At 35.3% G+C, this 22,964-nt stretch overlaps 1 protein-coding gene across 2 annotated transcripts in view; it reads right to left on the bottom strand.

Moving 5' to 3' along the window:
- Positions 1–3,126: 3,126 nt before the first annotated feature.
- The window catches only part of LOC118747793 (putative nuclease HARBI1), a 201,072-nt gene continuing 181,234 nt past the window's right edge, over positions 3,127–22,964 (bottom strand). For both annotated transcript variants that reach the window (XM_036481959.1, XM_036481931.1), the window contains exon 5: positions 3,127–3,252. In XM_036481959.1, the coding sequence (XP_036337852.1) occupies positions 3,211–3,252 (42 nt within the window). In that variant the 3' untranslated portion in view covers positions 3,127–3,210. The remainder of the gene's footprint in view (positions 3,253–22,964) is intronic.

Here is a 22,964-nt window from a genome sequence, read left to right as displayed (position 1 = left end):
ATTGGAGTTTGTACAGGCTTGCATTCATCCATACCGAATCGTTTCAAAATTTCCTCAGCATATTTCCGTTGTCCTAAGAATAAGGTATTGCGTTTTAGGTCTTGATAGAATTCTATTCCTAAACATGTTTTAACCGATGGTGTTAAGCCAATATTTAGCAATTTAGCCGTCAGCTTCTGATACCATTGGTAACCAGATTGGCGTAGACCATATAAAGATTTTCTGAGTCTACATACCGGCTTATTACAGCTATCCAGTTGTTTCTGCCATGTCTGAGCCGTCGTCTGTATGCGTTTTCCTTTCGGACCCTGTGTTGGTTCAGACTCCTTTAATGCTACCTTCTTTAACACCACATCAAGATATTCAGGTACTTCCATATAGACGTCTTCTTCAAGATCGCCGTTCAAATACGCTGTAATCACGTCCATCTGGTGTATCCTCAAACCCATTTCTGCTGATAGTGCTGCCATAAGAGAATACGTATTGGTGAAGTCCTCCCCTGGACGTTGGGAGCAGCCTTTCGCAACAAGGCGTGCTTTCTTTACATTTCCCTCTTTTGTGCGAAAAACAAAACGGCTTCCAATGACTTTTCTATCAAGAGGGCGCTCAACAACGTCCCATGTGTTGTTTGATAGTTGCGCGATGTACTCATCTTCGATTGCGCGCAGCCAAGCAGAAGCTTCATTGCCATTTGAAGCCTCGTATATTGTTGTCGGGTCGTTGTTAATCGCCAAAGTTGCAAATTCACAGTCTTGAAAATCTACGCTGTTATCAGAATCGTTAGTGTCGCCAGCTTCTTCCATTATGTTTTCAATGGCTTTTTGGTATATTTTCTTTGGGCGCCCTGGCAACCCTTTTCTGTCCAATCGTGGCCTACCTCTACTACGTGGTTCGTTTTTAACATTAACGTTTTCTGTTTTACTCACATCCTCTTCTGACACAGATAAATCGTCATTTGGTCGCACACCCAATTCAATTATTTGTTGCTCAAATGGCTTATTTATGTCATTCTTACAACCGTAAAACATTTCACTGCAAAATTTTACATCGCGACTAATGACTACTCGTCGCTTATCCGGCGACCACAAACGGTAAGCCTTGGCTTCGTTGGAGTACCCAACAAGAACGCACGCTTCTGAGCGAGAGTCGAATTTGCCATTAGCTTTGCCCTTTATCAACACAAATGCCTTGACACCAAACGGCTGCATGTGCACAACAGTAGGTGTTTTGCCCGTCCAAACCTTAAGTGGTACTTCACCGCTCAGAGATTTTGTTCGACACCGGTTCCTTGTGTAATTGGCCGTATTTACAGCCTCAGCCCAAAACGCCTGCGGTAAATTTGCTTGCTTTAACAGACACCTGGCCATCTCTATTAGTGTGCGGTTTTTGCGCTCAGAAACGCCATTCTGCTGCGGCGTATGCGGCGCTGTCAATCGCCTCTTAATACCACAATCATCTAAATATTTCTCAAAATCGCGATTTATGCACTCCCTGCCGTTGTCGGATTGCAGTGCCTTTAATTTTCTGCCAGTGATTGTCTCAGATGAATTCTTAAATTTTTTGAACATCTCTAACACTTCAGACTTATGCTTGATGAAGTAAACATCACTGTATTTGGAGTAGTCATCTGTGAAGGTTACAAAGTACTTAGCGCCGGAGTGAGAACCTGTTCTCATCGGCCCGCAAACGTCTGTGTGCACGATCTCAAGCAAATCTGTGCTGTGGCGTTCTCCATGTTTAGCGAAACTTTCTTGTGTTTGCTTCTCGCTCAAGCAAACTTCACACGGCGACATTTGTTCATTTGCGTTGACTTCGATGCCATACACCATTTTTGGTAAGCGTTTTAAGTCTCTCTCGTTGAGATGACCCATGCGAATATGCCATTTGTACAGTGTAGTGTGTTTACCTGCAGCTACAGCAGCGAAGCTTTGCACAGTGTTTACGTAGTATAAATCACCAATTCTCTTCGCCGTGAGCAATGTTTTCCCGCTTTTCATGACTTCAGCCTCGTCTCGACGAAAACGTACCTCGTAACCTTTATCTGTAATTTTTGACACGGACAGCAAATTCGTTCGTAGGTCTGGTACATACATCACCTGCTCAAAGTTTATTCGCTCCTTAAGGCCCCTCTTGTTGACATCTACCTTGATATTGCCGGCGCCTCTGATCTCTGCTGTGTCGTTGTTAGCTAAGCTTAACGTTCTGCTCATTTCCTTGAAGTTCTCAAAACAGTTTCTATAAGAGCTCATATGGGATGAGCAACCGCTATCCAGGCACCAATAATTGCATGAATTAGTTGATAAACAGGCAGATTCAAATAGAAAAGAATTTTCGGCTTCTTCTTGTGCAATGCGGCGTGCATTTGGATGTGAATTTTTAGTGTTTTGTTTTGCTCGACAGTTTCGGGCGATATGGCCGTTTTCGCCGCACTTGTAGCACGTTCTTGATTCGCCTTTTATCTTCGTTTTACATTACCGGAAGGGTTTCCAACAAACTTTTTGAAATGTTTTGCTTTAGAGTTTGCAAGTAAGACACTTTGTTCTGCAGTAGCTTTCTCTTCGAGGATTTTCACTCTCAAGACCTCAGGAGATGGGAGTTCGTCCCGTGTCTCCAGGGCACAACGAAACGTCTCAAATGATTCAGGCAAACTATAAATTAGCAAGATTGCCAGTAAATCGTCGCCTACGGTCACGTTTATTTCCTTTAGTTTGCTGACCGCATGGAAGAACTCATTCAGATGCTCGCGCACATTGTCGCCTTCTTTCAAACGTGCAAGTGCTATTCGCTTTAATAGGGTTTTTTTACGCGCAGGCCCTTTGGACTGGAAGGTGGACTGTAGCTTCATCCACATTTCGTGAGAGGTTTCGCAGTCAGATATAAGTCCCAATTCCGAAGAAGATATTGACAGCATGATATCGGCACATGCTTTTTGATCATAGACTCTCCACTTGGTAGCAGCATCACCCTCTGGACATTGCTTTGACCCATCGGCGTAGCTCCACAAATCCGCTTTTATCAGTATTGCCCGCATGTGAAGCTTCCAAGTATCATAGTTATCAGCACTTAGCGGCTCAATCCTTACAGATCGCTCGGCCATAATTACTTTTCGTAATTGTACAACGCGTGGCCGCTCTGCAGCAGTTGTTATATTTCGGAATGAATAAAAAATAAACTTTATTGAAAACGCGCTGGGCCCATAACCTGTTGAATTTAGGTTAGACGATTTCCGTTTTTATGCTGCCTATAAGGAGTCTTTATTTGAAGTGAGAAAATATTCTTAGTACTTGATACAAGTGTATAAGTTACAATAGACAATTCGTTATAATATGTGTGAAATACAATAGAGGGCGTTATAATATGTGTGAAATACAATAGAGGGCGTTATAATACACAGGGTTGAATGTGAGCATTGGAATCACTTCGTATATTCTAATACAAACCAATTATCGCAACTGGTACGTAACGACCCCGCGATATGCCCATAAAAGGATTAATATTTTTTTTGTATTAATTGCTTAGGTATATCAAACATTATCTGAAACATGTCAACTATAATTAAATTATCTTCTTACTTTGTACAGTACAGTTTAAGGAAGTTACAACGTTATGTAAAGACCTTAAGAAAATCCTAATGCTTTTTGTTTAAATTGAAAATTCATTACAAATCAGTACAAATTTCGAAAAATCAGGACATTAGCGTACTGATTGAAGAAATGAATGAAATCAGTACAAGAGTTGAAAAACCAGTACTGTACTGATAAAATCAGTACGTCTGGCAACCGTACCTGGACACAACTTTCCCTGTGCTCTATAGATTGTACAAAGATAACCGATTAAATAGAAACCCTTAAGTGAGGTGCGAAACAAACTGGGGAAGGTTTTCATTATATTTTATAAGAGACATTTTTATTTTTTGTAATCTCCGTTAAAAAAATACCTTTGAAAAATGCAGAGCCGATTTAAAGGACAGTTTAAGAAATAAAGGACAAAAGGCGTCCTTTATTTTGAAAAGAATTATAAAGGACAGGGCGTTAAAATAAAGGACTGTCCTTTAAAATAAAGGACGGATGGTCACCGTAAGTATAACCTTACAAAATGAAGTTTTAAAAATTTCAAACCTTCCCTGCTATAGCTCAATATACTCCGCCATATATATATAGCCATATTCGAAGCAATAAACACAATAAAGAGAAAAAACAAATATTTTGCAATATGCTCTGATTCCCTTTCGGCTATAAAAGCTATAGCAAACATAAACAACGACGACCATTACTCAACCACTATTAGAAATATCATGATAGCAAAATACCCTAAAATAATACTAATTTGGGTGCCGGGACACGCCAACATAACCGGAAATGAATTCGGCGACTATACCGCTAAACAAGCACATCAAGCAGCAGTACTAACTACAGAAAACTTCAACTTCAGTGACATTAAAAAACATTTCTACAGCAAACACCACCATGAATTGAGCTCAACTAATGCATGGTACCAGCAAGTAAACCATACAAAAACCCTTATAACAGACTTTACTACAAACAAGTAAGAAAGTCTAAGTTCGGGCGGAGCCGAACATTAAATACCCGGCGCAAGTATTAAATATATGTTTTTCACCTTTCGAAAAGCTACCGCTACATGGTAAACCGGGGTGAGTAAATTAACGTCCTTAAATTTCGAAATATTGAATTTTCAAGCATTTCTGAAATTTACTGTTATATGAAAAGCGGCCGTAATTTTAATTCGATTTCAATGATTTTCAACGTTTTGCTTCTATGTGGCAAGCACAATAAAAATACCGAGTTTGGTACAAATTGGTAGAACGGTTACCGAGATACATAATTGTGATCATAAGTAGGCGGTGCCACGCCCATTTTTCAAAATTTTATCCTAAACGTATTTCTTGGGAAAGAATTGTTGCTAGCATCAATTTTGAATAAATTAGCTTCAATAATTACTGATTTATCGAAGATTTCGCATTTCTCTAAATTACCGTTATATGGGATGTGGGCGTGGTTTATGTCCGATTTTAAACATTTTCAGCCGTTTCGTATGTTATACCAAGGTTAACCACTGTGCCCAGTTTGGGAAACATCGGTGCAGCGGTTACCAAGATATACACATGTAACCATAAGTGGGCATGGCTACGCCCATTTTCCAAAAATTTATAATATTCTTATTTTTCGTCTAAAACTTATTGTAAATATCAATTTTGAGTGAATAATCTTCAGCAGTTACTAAAATATCGCAGTTTTTGTATTTCTGAAAATTACCGTTATATGGGAGGTAGGCGTGGTAATTGTCCGAGTTTGCCCATTTTCAATACCGTCAATACTCGAGTTATCGTGTGCACAGACGGACGGACGGACAGACAGACAGTCATCGCTTAATCGATTTCTTTTTTCATTCTGATCATTTATGTATACATTTGTCTATATCTATCTCGATTCGTTTTGCCTATTACAAACAACCGTTATGTGAACAAAGTTATAATACCCTTGTGCACAAGTGCGCTCGGGTATAAAAATAAAAACAAAGTTACTCGACTGGACCCAATGAGCCACCTATCTTCCCCAACTTCCGATTCAATATCCTTAATCACTAAATTCCTTAAAATTACCAACCTATACCATAGAATTTAACATACAAAAGTACTGTAAATCTATACACACATATTAAGCGTAAGGCCTCGATGCCATTGCTTTATTTTAAAATTAGCTTGTAAGATTTACTCTTTAAGCCAATTTTATAAAAAAAAATAAAAATAAAATATTACTACTATTATTATTATTACACAGGCCGACAAAATTTAACCAACATTCAGACCCAAAAATCATACTATATATTTCCAAAGGTTTATGATACGCTGAATCCAAATCTGGCCTCAGAGTTGCTCTATCATCTCTGGTTTTCGAGATATCCTAACCTAAAAGTGCAAAAAACACCGTTTTTGCCCATATTTGAGGTTATGTAGCCTTGCAGATGTTTTCTTTCACCAAAATTGTAGGCTGGCATCTTTAAGTACAAGTCTTCTTCTTTCAAATGGCGTTTTGTTTGCTCAAATATCTTTTTTTTCCGCTGAGATATCGCATTTTGAAATTTTCATGTTTCTAAATTTTCCTACACCTGAAAATCGATTGAGATAACATAGACATGATATAGTCGATTCATTTTTTGGTTACATCTTATGATTGTTGTATCGAGAAAATTAGTAATCGATTAGTAATTAGTAATAATTTTTTAGCACTGCAGGTGTTTTTATTTAGGTTAAAATATCTCCAATAAATTATATAATAGAAGAAATAATATCTAATTTCTTACGACTAAAACCAATATGATTTCACAACATTTTTTTAATACTTCAACGTATCTATTAACATAAATGCATTTTCCAATACAATTATCATACATTTTATTTTCGGGTTTTACTTTAAGGTATTCTTGTTTATTGTCATTGCAAAAGCTGAGCGAACTGGAAACTGAAGTCTTTTAAATTCGAAAGGCATATCAAAAGGAATTAAAGGAGTCATGTGACATGTGGTTCCGAAGTTATGGCTGATAAAAAATTCCGCGCCTATATTATAAACCTTACTATAAGCAGCTATGATATGTTTGCCTACCAAATTTGAATTTTATATGACTGTTGGGTCCGAAGTTATTACTGATTAAAAATTCTACGACTATGAGATATGCCACGCACCCTCTTACAAAGTCATTTATATATACCTTACTATAAGCATATACCATAGATTTGTCTGCATACCAAATTTCAAGTTCATGTGACTTATGGTTCCGAAGTTATAGCTGATTAAAAATTTGCAGGCCTATGGGAGGTGCCACGCCCCTTCGCAAAATTTACACCATATTTGCAAACAAAACCATACCTATAACCTTCCCGGGGTAAAAACAAATAAGTGTGCAAAGTTTCGTGCGATTCCGTGCAGTGTTTCAAAAGTTATAAGGTAATAAACAAATAGACATTCACATTTATATATATAGATTTAAACATAAGTAAAAAATAAAACGTGATATTCATGAATATACTTCAGTATTTATCTCAAGATGTATTTTAAGAACTTCGTGAAAGACAACAATTAATCTCGTATTGCTAGAGACCTGATAACCCAAGATAATTTTTAAGTTCTTAAAGGACCAACCTTTCACAATATGACGGATATAGGCTTTATTAACCGTAGTCTGAAACGCAAAAATATTTTAAAATTGGCGCCGTTGCATGGTGAAAGGCATTTAGTATCACGCTTTTAAACTAAAGCTTTCTTAGCACTTTCAGTACAAAAATTCAACCACTGATTCTTAAACTTTTTAATACATAAATATGTATGCCGGCTAATTTGGATCGTTCATTTCAAAAATCGCATCAACAAATTTTTAAAGTTTTGAATTTTACTGTCAACAGGGCCCTTTAAATTTGTCACACTGAGAGAAGAATCAACCAAAAAATGGCTAATATTACCAAATTCAAACTTGAAAAAGAATCAACGTGATTTTTGGTTAATATTAACAATGCCTTTTGGTTGGCGATTTTTCGTTTGAATACGTTTATGTTCTGCACTGCACGGATGCTTTTTCATAATTCGAAGATACAAAACAAAAATTTTTATTATCTGCACTTCACAGCGGCCTTTTCGTAATTAAGAAAAACCAAAAACAGAAAAAAATAGAAGTTATGTAACGCGCTGACGACATTCGTACTGCTGGAAGCCAACAAATAATAGCAAGAGCCTCTGTTCGTTCAGCCACTGCCTTACATACGAATTTGTTCTCAAATGTTCAACTTGAATCACATTTCTTACAATCGGCCTATTGACCATGAAAAAATCAAATCATAACTTGGTTGAAAAAATCATTGTGCTTTTGGCTCAGTGCAGTGATATTCTAGGTCAGAGTTGGGCAAAGTGGCTCCCATTTAGGTGGTAGATGAGGGGTAACATCAAGAGCCAGCGTGATGGGGGAAGAAGAGCGTATTCGAATTTCTTGTATTCCGACTCTCATTACTAACATATGTGATGCTTTTAATGTATTTTGTACGCCCCTTTTACCCTGAGAACTGATTTAGCTCTTTCGTAGCACTTGCTGGGTCTTTTGGCGTCTTTAAGAGCCAAAAATCTGTCCATACCTGTCCTAGGTGTTTAAAAAAGAAAGTGATCTAAGCTAATTTTTATTTTTTGCTTTCGCGAAATAAATTTCAAAAGTATGAATAAGACGAATCCGAATCAAAATTTCACGGATATTTGGTAAATATTTTTCAATAGATTACACTGCTCACTATCATTTTTTCTGCCAATTTTACTTTTGTGACAAACTCGGTAACCGCAATTGCAGCCTGCGCTTTAATCACAGTAGCATGCTGAAATGACTCGCTTATACTTATATACACGGGAGTTGGCAGTTGAGATATCGTTGGAAAGGTCTTGTAGAGTGTGTCCAGAAAATGTATTCAAGTTACATAAACGATTAGCCGGATTCTGAAAAATTAGGCTAAAGTGTTGCGAAACAAAAGACGTTTTTTTGCTTTTGCCGGTTTAAGGGGGTATGTGGATACACCCAAGATATTTAGTGTTATTCTATAGGCCAATACCTTTCAAACAATACCATATATATTAATTTCCGGCTACTAGTTGGAAAGATATAGAGGCAAATGTGTTTTGGTTCGTGTCTCCACTACGAGATGCTTTGGTATGTATGCGGCGTCTGTACGTACCTTCATTTAATTTTTTTCAAACTTTCAGGAATTAAAGTACAAAAAAACTGAGAAAGTTTTGTTCCAGGATGTCTTGATTCGTATGCCTTTAAGGCGTGGCTGCTGCCCGAATTTCGAAAAAAATGCAATTTTTAAACTACCACTAAGGCCGCACTACTCAGTCCATGTTGTTGATGTAGGTATCAGTAGAAGGATCTTCAAACAAGCTATCTAACGCTATCTTTTGTGTTTATAAAATATAAATATATCATAACGTTATTGCCCGAAAACTAAAAATCGGGCTGCTGAAAATATACATTTCGGGCATTTTCTCAAAAACTGGTCAGTCGATTTTATTTTAGGTTTCCACAAATCTAGCCCAAAACCTTAGCTTTTATCTGGTATACAGCTTATATCTGGAAAAACTTTTGTTGTGGAGATATTGCGATTCAAATTGAAAAAATGTCGCTCCAAAAAGGGTCAAATGGCTAAAAATTAACATATCCGTCTGATTTGGTTACTTTAAGATATACAAATAACTTACTCAGTTCCCCGAAAAAATTGCCTATTCCCCGATTGCCACTTAAAACGAAATTCCCTGTAAATCGGGGAATTTTCCGCGAGTTGACAAGTTGAAGGATGTGCAGCTGTGCTAATCACTTCGTTAATGTCTTGGAAACCACAATTTTTGTGTATTTTAGAGCACTTAACCTACCTGGGAAGACGCGTGCAATATTACCTATTGTTACGGTGACCATATTAACCAACGTAAAATAAAGGACTTTTTTCAAAAGGATTTGGGAATACGTACATACAACTTGTATGAGAAAAGTACCTTACCCATATTTATTTGGTCTAAAGACTTACAGACAAATGAGAATAGAACATTTAGATACACAGTAATTTATAATAATAATAATAATAACAGCATAAAATAGCAGGTTTGGTAGCTGGCGAGGCCTAGTCTTCAGTCTACTTTTGTGTGCGGCGGGCGGAAAGAACTAGTTTCCGCTCCGCGCTGCGGACAGGCTGTTGATCAAGGTCGGTAAGGCCGGGTTTCCGATCCATGTTCCCGAAGACATTACTTTGTATGTGTGGCAGGCGGAAAGCTCTGGTTTCCGCTCCGCGCTATGAACAAGCTGTTGAACATGGTCGGAAAGAACGAGTTTCCGATCCATGTTCCCGAAGTCATTACTTTGAATGTGTGGCAGGCGGAAAGCTCTAGTTTCCGCTCCGCACTGTGGACAAGCTGTTCAGCATGGTCGGAAAGAACGAGAGAGAGAGAGAACGAGTGTACTACTTACATACATATGTATAAATTGCCACTGAGCAAAACTACTTGAGAAAAAAGCATTGGTTTAGTAGCACGAGTGCAGCATCGTACACGTGATAGAAGTTAAACTTCTTATAAAAAAGCACATGTGAGCGCCGCACACCCGGTAGAAATCTTAACAAAAATAAACTATGAGACTATCAGACGAATATAGTTGTTTATTGTATCTAAAGTTGGTACCAAGTTGATAAGTTTTTATCATTTCTTATATTTTTAGTTTTTTCGAATACAAAGGCTATGATCATTCATTTTCGCTTTATTTCGTATTCGAAAAATTATGTGTTTCAATGGACACATCGATTTGAATACCTAATTTATATTCCGATAATATTTTTAGCAATTTATTTGAGAAAAACAAAACATTTAGATTATTGTTTGTATTTTGGTCGATTTTAAATTTGCTACCCCAAAATAATTGATATCAAATAAAACACCTCTTTGAGGTAAAATTTTCGAATGACGAAAGCTGAACTAGAAACACAAAATTCATGATATCAATTTCGTGACGAAAATTATACGCGTTTTTTAACTGCCTTTGAAACGTATGGAAAATCTTTTTTTATTTATTCGGAACGTTCCGTTTACTGCTAGAAACACAAAATAAAAAACTTAACTTTTGCAACAACTCGTATGAATAAAAAAGGTTTTCCCTACGTTTCCAAGGCAGTTAAAAAATGCGTATATGGGAGGATAAGCTTAAACAATGCCCTTTACTCAAAATCAAAAAATTATGGTCCGAACACTGAAAGCAGTTGAAAACTGGTAAAAATTTAGTAATTAGTAAGCAGGTAAAAATTTAGTATAGATTCACTTTAACATATAACACGCATACAATTTATTATTCAGACAGGAAATTAGAGTTATGGCGCAAAAACACATATCTGAGTAATTAGCTGTATTGGAGCTATATGTTAAAGTGAATATATTTTGATAATATCAAGGAATAATTAAGATAATAATAAAAGACCGTTATATGTAAAATTTTAGTAAAATAACCTCAAAACTGAGGGAGTTATTTATAAATATTTAATCTAATTTTCAAGTACCGTTATTTCGAAAACCCGAGCCAATCTGGTAAAACGGGGGATCAAAACTGAGGGAGTTATTTATAAAATAGTTAAAATTTAATCAAATTTTCATGTACCGTTATCTCGAAAACCGGAGCCAATCTGGTAAAACGGGCGATGCTATTGAATTTAGAACGTCCCAATTAAGTGAGCTCAACTTTCAAAATCTTTGCTTAAAATTTACAATGTTTATTCCTCGTCTGACTTTTAAAGCACTTCATGAAAATGAATTACACTTATATTTATCGATTTACTAAGAGATTTACTAAATGAATTCCCTATATGGTCCAGGGGTCTTGATTCAAAGCCGGTCAAAAATTAGTAAAATTTATGGCTAACAGAGCGTAATTTGCCAAAGAACGTAAAACCAGAGCAAAGCTATTTATGGCAAATTCTAGATATCAACCTAGTCTAGATATGAACCTCATTGTAGGCATCATATCAAGGAGATACAATTACAGAGAACATTTTTCAAAGATTGGTATAAGAAAAACTTGAATAACTGAACCCGATTTAGACTTAAGAGGTGTCATTGGAAAGGTATTTTCTCACCCTTTTCATTTATTTGCTAATAAACTTATTCAAAGGATGGAAGAGAAAGGTAGGAGAAACGAACCTCATTCAAAGTTGAATTAAGATGTTTTGGTATTCGAAAAAAAGATGGGGCACGAATGATGTTTCTTTTGGCCAGAAATAAAAACGGTATGAAAATACCTTTCTACTGAGATCCCATAAGTCTAAATCAGAATATTTTTGGCCCAGTTATTCAAGTTTTTCGTAAATCAATCTTTGAAAAAAGTAAAAAGACAGCATCAAAAATCTCATTCTTGCGATTCCGTTGAAAATTTGTTTAAATATTTTTATGCAGATTTTTTAAGCTTATTCTAATTTGTCATCTGAGGGGACTTTTTTCAAAAAGTTCTTTAAGAAACTTTTTTTTTTTCATAAAAAACTCCATTTTTGGAGGTATTTTCAAATCGGTCCAGCTCACTTAAATCTTAATATTTTTACGAAATATTTTGGTGGACGTCTTAAAATATAATAAGTTTAGTAATCCCGACGGAAAAACCGCAACTTTTTTGGGTGATGCAGTCTAATGTACATACATACGCAGCCATATAACTTGATTTCAAGAGAAACGAATTTTCATTTGGCACGTTCAGAAGGCGCAACAGCTCAGTAACTGGTGCGATTGCACCTTCTGAACGCGTTGTTGCGTACTTCTGATCAACTGAATAATTGCGTGTTAGATGATCGTAATATTTTTCTGATCATTTGAGACAACATGTTTTGAGAGTTGAATTAGACAGCTAATGTATGAAGTCGTTCAAAAGACGCATAACGATCACTGATTTTTGTGTAGCAACGGTTGCGCTCAACTGCTGCACCTTCTGAACCTACCTATTGATAACTTTTTTTTTTGATAACACTGGGACAGCTCAAATTGGTATTGAGTTAAGCCAAATGCAAGATAGAGTTTTTGAATTTCATTGAGTTTTTTTAATAAATACTAAAATTAGAGGTGTATGAAAGGCGAAAGAAAAACTTTATCCGATTTTTTTAAATCGAAACTACGATTTTACATATGTACATATGTACATATGTACATGCATACGTAAATATATTTAATATGAAATTGAAATTTTCACATCAATTTGCGCTATCTTCAAACCCATGGTTTCAATTGTACGCATATCGTCAGGGTTTTCCCCACAACTTGGTTTTGCTGCAGCGAAGCGACAGAACAAGTGACGAGAAAAAATATATGCGGACACTTACATATACATGTATCTATGCACATACGTATCTATGCACATCACGATTGAGAGAATACAAAGGTTGCGCCGATCTCGGACCCAAGAATGATAGAATACAAGATTGCGCCGATTGCAGCAGAATTCGTGAGAGTAATTTTAGCGTGACGTCATCGTAGAGTTGACAACTGAGAGCGGCGAGAATGAGGGCGACTAGTGATGTGCTGAATTGTCCCCAATACTCGGTACCCAATACTTAAAAAAGATTTCGGTACCCTATACTTCCTTTTAGGTATCGGATACCGATTATTTACATTAAACCCTCGCCATTATATGCATTTCAGGTTTAGAAAAAACTTTCATTACTAATTTATATGATATCGGCTAAAACAGTTGAACTTATCGCCACAGAAAAATATTATTTTATCAGTTTTAACCTTAGTCGATCCAAGGTTCAAGAAAAATACTTTGACGGATGAAGAAGCCTTTCAGGGGAGAGATTCTGTAGCCAGTTAGCGACAAGTTTCGGATCGATATCGCACTTGTTGACTTACAAATATTTGATATCAAACGTCGACAAAACCGATACCGATTCGAAAATTGTTGTTAACTGGTTACAGAATCTGTCCCAGGCCTATAAAAATGATATCGTCTGATTCAGCTGGAACAAAAATGCTACAAACAAGTAAGGGTTTCTCTGTATTATGGCATCGAACCGACATATATACATCTTTCATTTGAATCAGTAAAAAAGCTCTATTGGCTCTTACATTCGGGTTTTGTTAGGCGTTTTTTGCATATTTTTGGCCTATGTGCGCTTTTATTCGAAACCTAAATGTTTCGGTACCGAGTATCGAGAGTATTGGGTACTTAAAAGTATTGACTCAGCACATCACTACTGCTGTCTTCTCTACTATGACGTCACCAAAACAGCTGATTCTGTCAAAATAACTGCGAGCCGAGTAGCGGTATCGTCATCGGCGCCACCTCTGTATTCTCTCCACCGTGTCTCGGACCGCTATTCCTCTCTTAACGAATTTGACAGAATCGTTGTTTGCATGACGTCACACTGGTGCAACTTGTTTACGTTTTCCTTGCAACATTTTTTCTTCTTCCATTCTTGCTCACGTTTTGGCATTTCTCTCTCGCAATTGCACCAGTGTGACGTCACACAAAAGTTATTCTCAAAAATCCTCTCTGATCGGCGCAATCTTGTATTCTATCATTCTTGTATGCACATACGTATCTATGCACATACGTATCTATGCACATACGTATCTATGCACATATGTATCTATGCACATACGTATCTATGCACATACATACATATGTACTTAGGTATGTATATCAGCATTTTAGTTGAAAGTACGTTTTGCTCGTCGCTCCCCTGTAGAAATCGGTTGTATGCATTCATGAAGAATGCTTGCTATATGAGTGAATTAGTGTGAACAATTCATGAGTAGTCATGAATTTCCACGTATAAATTCAAATTCTAAATTGCAAGCGAATGTACGTTGTCGTTGTTTTAAGTACATTTCTTGATAAATTTGAAGTGGAATTTTTGTAATATTTTCAGTCTTGTACAAAAATTTTAGTGAAAGGACGTGTTGTGCGATACTATTTTCAGCACAAACGGGCTTTTGCAAGATATGCATTTGCATATGTAAGTGCTACTTGTTTGTATGTCCCCGTATATTAAAATGTATCAGAAAAGTAGCATTTACATATGGGGATCTTGTAAGAATGCTTTAATATTGTTCCATTAATGCATTTTTGTATGTTTGAAACATTAATACAGCCATATGCATACAGCAGTAGTACAAGTGTATGATTAAGGTACGCATACGCTCTGAGAAACCACGCGTGTTAAATGGAAATGAATATTTATTTATACTGGCTTGTATACACAGCAGCAAGCTCATGCCACCAACAGCGCTGTTGTATGCTTAAGATTTCTACTGGGTCTCTTCATCGCTCCACTACATTCCTGTCCATAGTTTTATTCAGATACCACAAATGCACGATCCAGAAAATTCTTCTATCACTCTTGTCACAAATGTATGTTTTCTTCGAAAATACTCAAGTGCTACCAGTAGCGTACTCTACTGTCAAATACCTTTTACTCGCAGTAGTTGCGGAAGGCAAAGTAAATACTCTACGCGTCTTGCTATTGATCGGTAGTTTACGTACGCTTGCAGAAACTGGTTTATGCTTACTCACACTTGACCCGAACGATGAGAGTAAAAGAGGGAAAGTATTTGCGCGGCGATCGGATGTCTTGTTAGGCCCTTTAAATGGAATTACGCAGGAGTTTAGTATCTACCTTAGAGCTTGAATTCAAATTCGAAATTGCGAGGCGAACATCATTTTCAGAGATTTCAAAAGAACTAATTGTTGGTTATTCAGTATGGGTAAAGTTGGGAAACGTAGAAGTATTATGTTTTGTGAAAACCTTCTGAAAAAGTTATTTGTTTTTGTTATTTTTATGGCCTTTATAACAATTATATTCAACAATTTATATGAGCTCGAGGCCGTTTTTCAGTGAAAACTTATTGCGGAAAAGCAACAATAATTTGAAAAAACTGAAAAACGGCCTCGAGCTCATAAAAATTGTTGAATATAATTGTTATAAAGGCCACAAAAATAACAAAAACAAATAACTTAAGGACGAGCACACCTAAAAAGTTAAACATTCTAATAATAGAAATATTAACAAAAACCAACAAAACCAACAACCACATGATCAAGTGAATTGCAGCGGAATAGCTGCGCTTGATTGTTGTTGGCTTAACAAGTGAAATAGTGGAAATAAGCAACAACAATTAACAAGGCGAACTTAGCACAGTGCGTAGGCAACTGGCTGAGTCAGTGGTGATCGTCGGTTCGAATCCTACTGAAAGAAGTCTGATGAGGATGTGGTGATTTCCGAAATAGCTATCACTTCTACCATTTTTTCAAATTATTGTGTCTTTTCCACAATAAGTTTTCACTGAAAAACGGCCTCGAGCTCATCAAATTTTTTGAATATAATTGTTATAAAGGCCATAAAAATAACAAAAACAAATAGCTTAAGGACGAGCACACCTAAAAAGTTAAACATTCTAATAAAAGAAATATTAACAAAAACCAACAACCACATGATTAAGTGAATTGCAGCGGAATAGCTGCGCTTGATTTTAGTTGGCTTAGCAAAGTGAAATAGTGGAAAATAAGCAACAAGAATTAACAAGACAAACTTAGCACAGTGCGTAGGCAACTGGCTGAGTCAGTGGTGATCGTCGGTTCGAATCCTACTGAAAGAAGTCTGATGAGGAAATGTGGTGATTTCCGAAATAGCTATCACTTCTACCATTTTTATAAGCTTTTATTTAACTTGGACATCCCGCGCAAATCGCGGAAATTTCCAATCGATTTTAAACTGACTTCCCGACAAGTTAGAGACTTGAAATTTTCAGCATAGTTCCAATCACGATGACAATGCAATTTAAAATATAAATTAATTCCCCATATGGTCCAGGGGTCTTAATTCAAAGGCGGTCAAAAAATAGTAAGATTTATGGCTAACAGAGCGTAATTTGCCAAAGAACGTAAAACTACTATAAAATTGTTAAAGCTGTCGGCGATAGTGTAGCAAAGCTACTTGTGGCAAATTCTGATATCAACCTAGTCTAGATATGAACCTCGCTGTAAGAATTAGAAGAACCCAGATGTCACCTCGACAGAAGAAGTTAAATATTGCGCCTAAATATATGCCATGCTACAACGGAAATGGACGACACACCATTTCTTTAAATAAAATTAACTGCTGCTATATGTACATATGTATGTTTATACAAACCGTAACAGTGGCTACACACGACGAACATATCCGCGCACATGTGCGCCAACATGCTCGCTGTCGTTTGCTACAGACGGCGCGCGGCTCATAAGTGATTTTGTACTCAAAGCGTAAACATGGAAAGGAAAGACGCGGATGATGCAATTGAAATACTAATGACTTAGGGTTTTTTATGTATGTGTTACTTAAATTTATTTATATTTTACTTATACCCTGCAAAAATCGTTGGACCATGTAGTCCATTTGTGGTAAATTGGAGTACTTACAAAAGTTTTCCTCTGTCATGCTGTAGGGACCAACTCGTGTCTCTGCGCCAGCTTATTGTTTGTTATCCGATAACTGCTCGTGTTTTAACGAAATGTGATTGAAGTTGAGCATTTGAAAGCACATTTGCATGTCTGGCTGTAGCTGAACGTTTAGAGATGCTCGCTGTTAGTTCTTAGCTCCCAGCATGTTCGGGTTCGAATGCCGTCAGAGGCAACATGTAATTTTTAATTTTTGTCTTGGTTTTTATTAATTTCGAAAAAGCATTTGAGAAGTGAAGGACAAAAGCGTGTACAAACGAAAAAATATAACAACAATGCCATTGTTAATATGTTGGAGTAGTTTTGTGCTACTCTGATGTAATGCAGGGATGGAGTATATGGTCCTGCCCTAGGACATCGCAATGTTAATTGGACCATATTTTTTATATGAATTGTGGTTAATTTTGGAATACTCTTTGGTCCTTAGGGAGTACTCTTTACACGCATGCATGGAGTATTCGCGATTTTTGCAGGGTATGTATGTACATACATATACATATAGTAATTTAGCCTCATTTATCAAAAATTCAATTAACGCACATGGCTTGGATGCATTTATCCGCGATGTGCACACTGCAAGCATCAACACAAAATGAGGTTGTTGTTTTTGTTGTTTTTTGATGCTCGCAAACGCGAATAGCAAACCGACATTTAAATATCTGCATACATACATATACATACATACCTAACCAATTATGCATGTACGCTGAATTCGCCGACAAGCTTTTTTAAAAACGAAGTAAATTAGTACAAATTGTTAGTAATTTCCATTAGAGTTTGAATAACTCCTTTCACTAAATGGCTTTTAGTAACTTTAACGAGACCTTAACTTATTTCATTTTATTCGTTTTAGTGCAGTTTTGACAAAATTTTCTTGCTAAAAAATCTTTTGTTACACTACTTTATTTTATTCCTTTGATTGTACATGTTAAATAAAAGCTTGTTTTTAAAAAATATTTTTTTTTACATTATTTTATTTCAAATTATTGTTGCTTTTTCACAATAAGTTTTCACTGAAAAACGGCCTCGAGCTCATAAAAATTGTTGAATACCTTCTGAAAAAGTTGAGCGAAAAGGTTTCTGTAACGCATTTGTACAGCTCGCGCCCTTTGGGATTAGTAAGACGGGATCCCCACCATGGATGTTTGGCGTTGAAATCACCACCGGCCAGAAATCTAGGACCTAGTTTGTTGAAAAATGAATTAAATGACTGCTTGTTTATGTTAAAGCGAGGAGGTAGATACAGTGCCGTTATTACAATCCTGCCGCTGACGCTTGTGATTTCCACAGACGATGCTTGAATTGAAGGCAACGTGATCGACTCCAATACATTGTATTTTAATGTAGACTTAATAAGAATTGCAGAGTCACCGTGTGCTTTACCATCAGGATGGTTACAGGTAATAAGGTCAAAACCATTTATTTAAAAAAAAGACTTATTGGTAAAGTGAGTTTCGGAAATCATGAGTATATCTACATTTTTTGTTAACATGAAATGTTCAACTTCTAATCTATGGTTACTGAGTCCATTGGCGTTCCATATTACCATCTTTAAACTTTATTGCATAACATAGAAATAAGAGAGGACATCATGGTCATTAGTGTTGTGGTCAGCTCAATTTGTTTAGAGATCAAAGCTTCCAGCTTTTCTAAATTGTATGTGGTAAAACTTTGTTGTCCTTTTGTGACATCTGCGTATCTGACGTGGTTTTTGTAAAACTGTTGCTCATTATTTGAACTATTAATGACATTAGATCTAAGCTTATTATTAATTGTCTTGATTGAGTTCTTTTTACGTGAGATATGATTTTGCAAGCAGTGCACATATTTTGGAGGAGTATTAACACTTCTTTCGTAAAGAGGGGTCGGATGGTCTAGCCTGCACTTTACACATCTGAATGGCTTTTTACAATATCGTTTAGTGTGACCAAACTCCTGACAGCGATAACATTGCGCTAAATCATTAAATTATCGAGGAGGCTCGATTTTGACTACTGCACTGCATAAGTGATTAATATCAAAAATACCTTTGTTTTTTTGCTGATGGTTCAAGGTTAACAAAGAACGGAGACATTAGCATTTTTGTTGCTTTACTTCTTGCGTTTACAATATTTCGCACTGTGTGACCGTTTTGAGCTAAGTCAAGTTTAATGTCTTCTAAAGGTGTTGTAAAGTGAATATTTTTTATTACTATTTTATAGGGCTTATCCCCTTTTAATTGATATGTATGAAAAACTATGTTATTGGCGTCTAGAAAGCTTACGAATTTTCTATAAGAATTACTATTTGAAGCCATATCTCTGGCTTGTCCGCCTCTTCCGGACTTGTATGTAAAGTTGTCCCTGCCAATTAGAGCTGAGAAACTGATTATCATTTTATTTAGGTCGTTTACTAGTGATATGAAAATCGGGGGTGGTTTGTGAGAAACGCTTACGGTTTACGCTTAAATGCTTTATGCTGGTACGCGTCGTGCCAGCCTCCGCTGTCATCGCACGTACCGGCCTCCTCGGCTTCCTCGTCGCTCATGATGTTTTTTTTTAGTTTTTACTTCACACTCTAATTCGTTTACCAATCAATGCAAATTACACTTTATGTAGATGCTTTCCATTTCCTTGATTTTTAATTTGTACCAAACTCAAATACATTGTTTGTTGGTTCAAATAATGAGACACGTATTTTTTCTTTTGGCTCCGAAAAACTTTTCGGCCGAATTAAACGCGATTTTGTTTTTCAGGCAAAAATCGATTATTCAAATTGACAGTGAGAATTTTTTTTAAATGCCCATAACTTTGTCAAAATTTAATAGATTCCAACAATGTTTTTACTCAAATGTCAGTAATTCTTGTCACTTCAAGATAGAATGATATAATTATTGATTTTCATCATGGTGGAATAATAACAAGGTGTTGTCAGTTACTTAACCTCACTTTTTCGGCAGCCCTATTCCGGTCACGCATTTTAAAGTAGTAGGAAAGATATTAATTATTTACTACTTTTAATCCGTTGGTGCATACTATTTCAAATTAAATGTAGAAAAATGTATAATTGCAGGCTTATAAGCCTGAATATATGTTAGTATCGGCAGCTCCACATAGCTTGGACATATATTGTAACTTTCAAAAAGTAAAGGCGGTAAAATAAGGAAATTTCCTATTAGAGTGTAAATGATTTTTAAAACAGATTAAAACACATAAATATCGATAATATAAGCGAATTCCTAATTTAACCATGTAGTCACTCTATTCAGGTGTATCAGTAGTCCATTTGGCTCAGTATTATGACAATGCAGCAAAAGTTATTTAATATTGATTGATAACTACGATATCTTTTATTTCTTACATTTTGAGGACAAAAATCATACAAATCCATCAATTTTAAATACTAATATCCATCTGAAAAGACCAAGTTCTTTAAAAATCGCGATAAAACGAGTTACTAAAATGAAACATTTTAGATACTATTTCCCAACGAATAATAGCATAAAAATTAAGATCGGCAGCACTAAAATAAGCATGCCGATCTTGTCAAAATTACAACAAACACGTCGCTACTGACAACACCTTGTTATTATTCCACCATGGATTTTCATTATTTAAAATTTTTTATTTAACAATAAACAAAAAGTGCAATTTTTTTTTTAAATCTAATTTCTCAAAAAGTGTATTTTTGTTCTCTGCAACTTTTTTACCGGGAAAGAGACATTGAACTACAATCAACCCAAATCTCTAATAGCGAAGTTTTTTTTCTGAGTTATGATTTTTTATAGAAAATATACGATTTTGTGGTACATACTACAATATTCTTATATTGTTTAACTAAATGGAACATATGTATGTAATATATCAGCAAAAAGTACAGCCGTGATCATTTTCTGTGTATAAATAGATATTAGAACACACTTTCCACCATACAGTTTTGAAATACAAAATCACATTTTCCCGCTTTTTATAATCGAAACTGTATGGTGGAAAATGTGTTCTAATATGTATTTGATACACAAAAAATGATCACGGCTGTACTTTTTGCTGATATATTACATATGTACATATGTTCCATTTAGTTAAACAATATAAGAATATTGTAGTATGTGCCACAAAAACGTATATTTTCTATAAAAAATCATAACTCAGAAAAAAAATTTTCGCTATTAGAGATTTGGGTTAATTGTAGTTCAAAGTGTCTCTTTCCCGGTAAAAAAGTTTGAGAGAAAAAATACACTTTTTGAGAAATTAAATTTAAAAAAAATTGCACTTTTTGTTTATTGTTAAATAAAAAATTTTAAATAATGAAAATCAATAATTATATCATTCTGTCTTGAAGTGACGAGAATTACTGACATTTAAGTAAAAACATTGTTGGAATCTATTAAATTTTGACAAAGTTATGGGCATTTAAAAAAACAAATTCTCACTGTCAATTCGAATAATCGATTTTTGCCTGAAAAACAAAATCGCGTTTAATTCCGCCGAAAAATTACTTCGTTTTTAAAAAAGCTTGTCGCGCGAATAGCAAACCGGCATTTAAATATCTGCATTCATACATATAAATACATACATACCTAACCAAATATGCATGTACGCTGAATTCGCCGACAAGCTTTTTTAAAAACGAAGTAAATTAGTACAAATTGTTAGTAATTTTCATTAGAGTTTGAATAACTCCTTTCACTAAATGGCTTTTAGTAACTTTAAGGAGACCTTAACTTATTTTATTTTATTCATTTTAGTGCAGTTTTGACAAAATTTTCTTGCTAAAAAATCTTTTGTTTTACTACTTTATTTTATTCCTTTGATTAAACATGTTAAGTAAAAGCTTATTTTTAAAAAAAATTTTTTTTTACATTACTTTATTTTCTAATTTTTAGTCCATTTATAAAAGCGTTGTATATTAAATAGTTTTATTTTATTTTATGTACAAAATTTTGCAATAGATATTAAAATAATTCAACTTGCAATGAAAGAGAACAGAAGACTATGCAAGCAAAATGTTGTTTGCTTACGTTTTGTATAAACATACATATGTACATACATACATATAGCAGCAGTTAATTTCATTTAAAGAAATGGCGCATCGTCCACTTCCGCTGTAGCATGGCATATATTTAGGCGCAATATTAAAGTTCTTCTGGCGGGGAAACTTCTCGAGTCTTCTAATTGTATCTCCTTGATATGATGCCTACAATGAGGTTCATATCTATCATTTCCATTCTTACATACCTGATGACAGTACGAATTGGAATTGCTTTAAATTTCCATTCTTAAAGTAACACTACGAATGGAAATTATCGAAAGCCAGTTTTTATTTTTTTAAACTAAATTTTTCATTTAGATTTGCCCATATATAGTACATATACGCACCTTTTCTGACCAGCATTGACTTCATTTCGTTTGTTTATTTAATATTTAATATTTTTATAGAAGTCTAGCGCCTTATAAGAGGCATATCATGTCACCGCGGCCACCTCTGTGCGCGACCTCTAAGGATTTGGATGAAAGTTGAAGAGATTGAAGGTCTAGGTGACATGAATATACGTGCAGCATATTTTGCAGAAAGTTAATAGGGTTGCCTGTTTACACGGGACTTAAATTTTTAGAAAATGTTATACATACCTATATTGACCATAAATATATTTTGAAAATGCAGGACAATTTTTCAAAAAATTTACCTACATATAATTGCGTAGTATAAAAATAACAAAAATATACTACATATATACATTCCTCGTCATTTGAATTTCTACCATACAAAGTATGCTTGACAAAATTTTTATATGGAAGAAAATGTGCAGCACCGACAACAAAAAAAATGTTGCCCCTGTGTTTATTTTTCTTAATTTTCAAAAATATTTTAAATGGGATGTAGACGTAGAATACGCTATATTTTATAAAAAGTTAATGAATATTAAACAAACAAAAGGAAAACTGTACCTACTAAGTATTAAAAGGATGCGCTATTCAAATAACGAA

The sequence above is a fragment of the Rhagoletis pomonella genome, unplaced genomic scaffold, assembly GCF_013731165.1.
Source record: "Rhagoletis pomonella isolate Grant_MI unplaced genomic scaffold, Rhpom_1.0 Rhpom_scaffold_00001, whole genome shotgun sequence".
Classification (NCBI taxonomy): Eukaryota; Metazoa; Arthropoda; class Insecta; order Diptera; family Tephritidae; genus Rhagoletis; species Rhagoletis pomonella.
The sequence above is the reverse complement of the archived record's forward strand: the minus strand, read 5'-3'. Positions and strand labels throughout refer to the sequence as shown.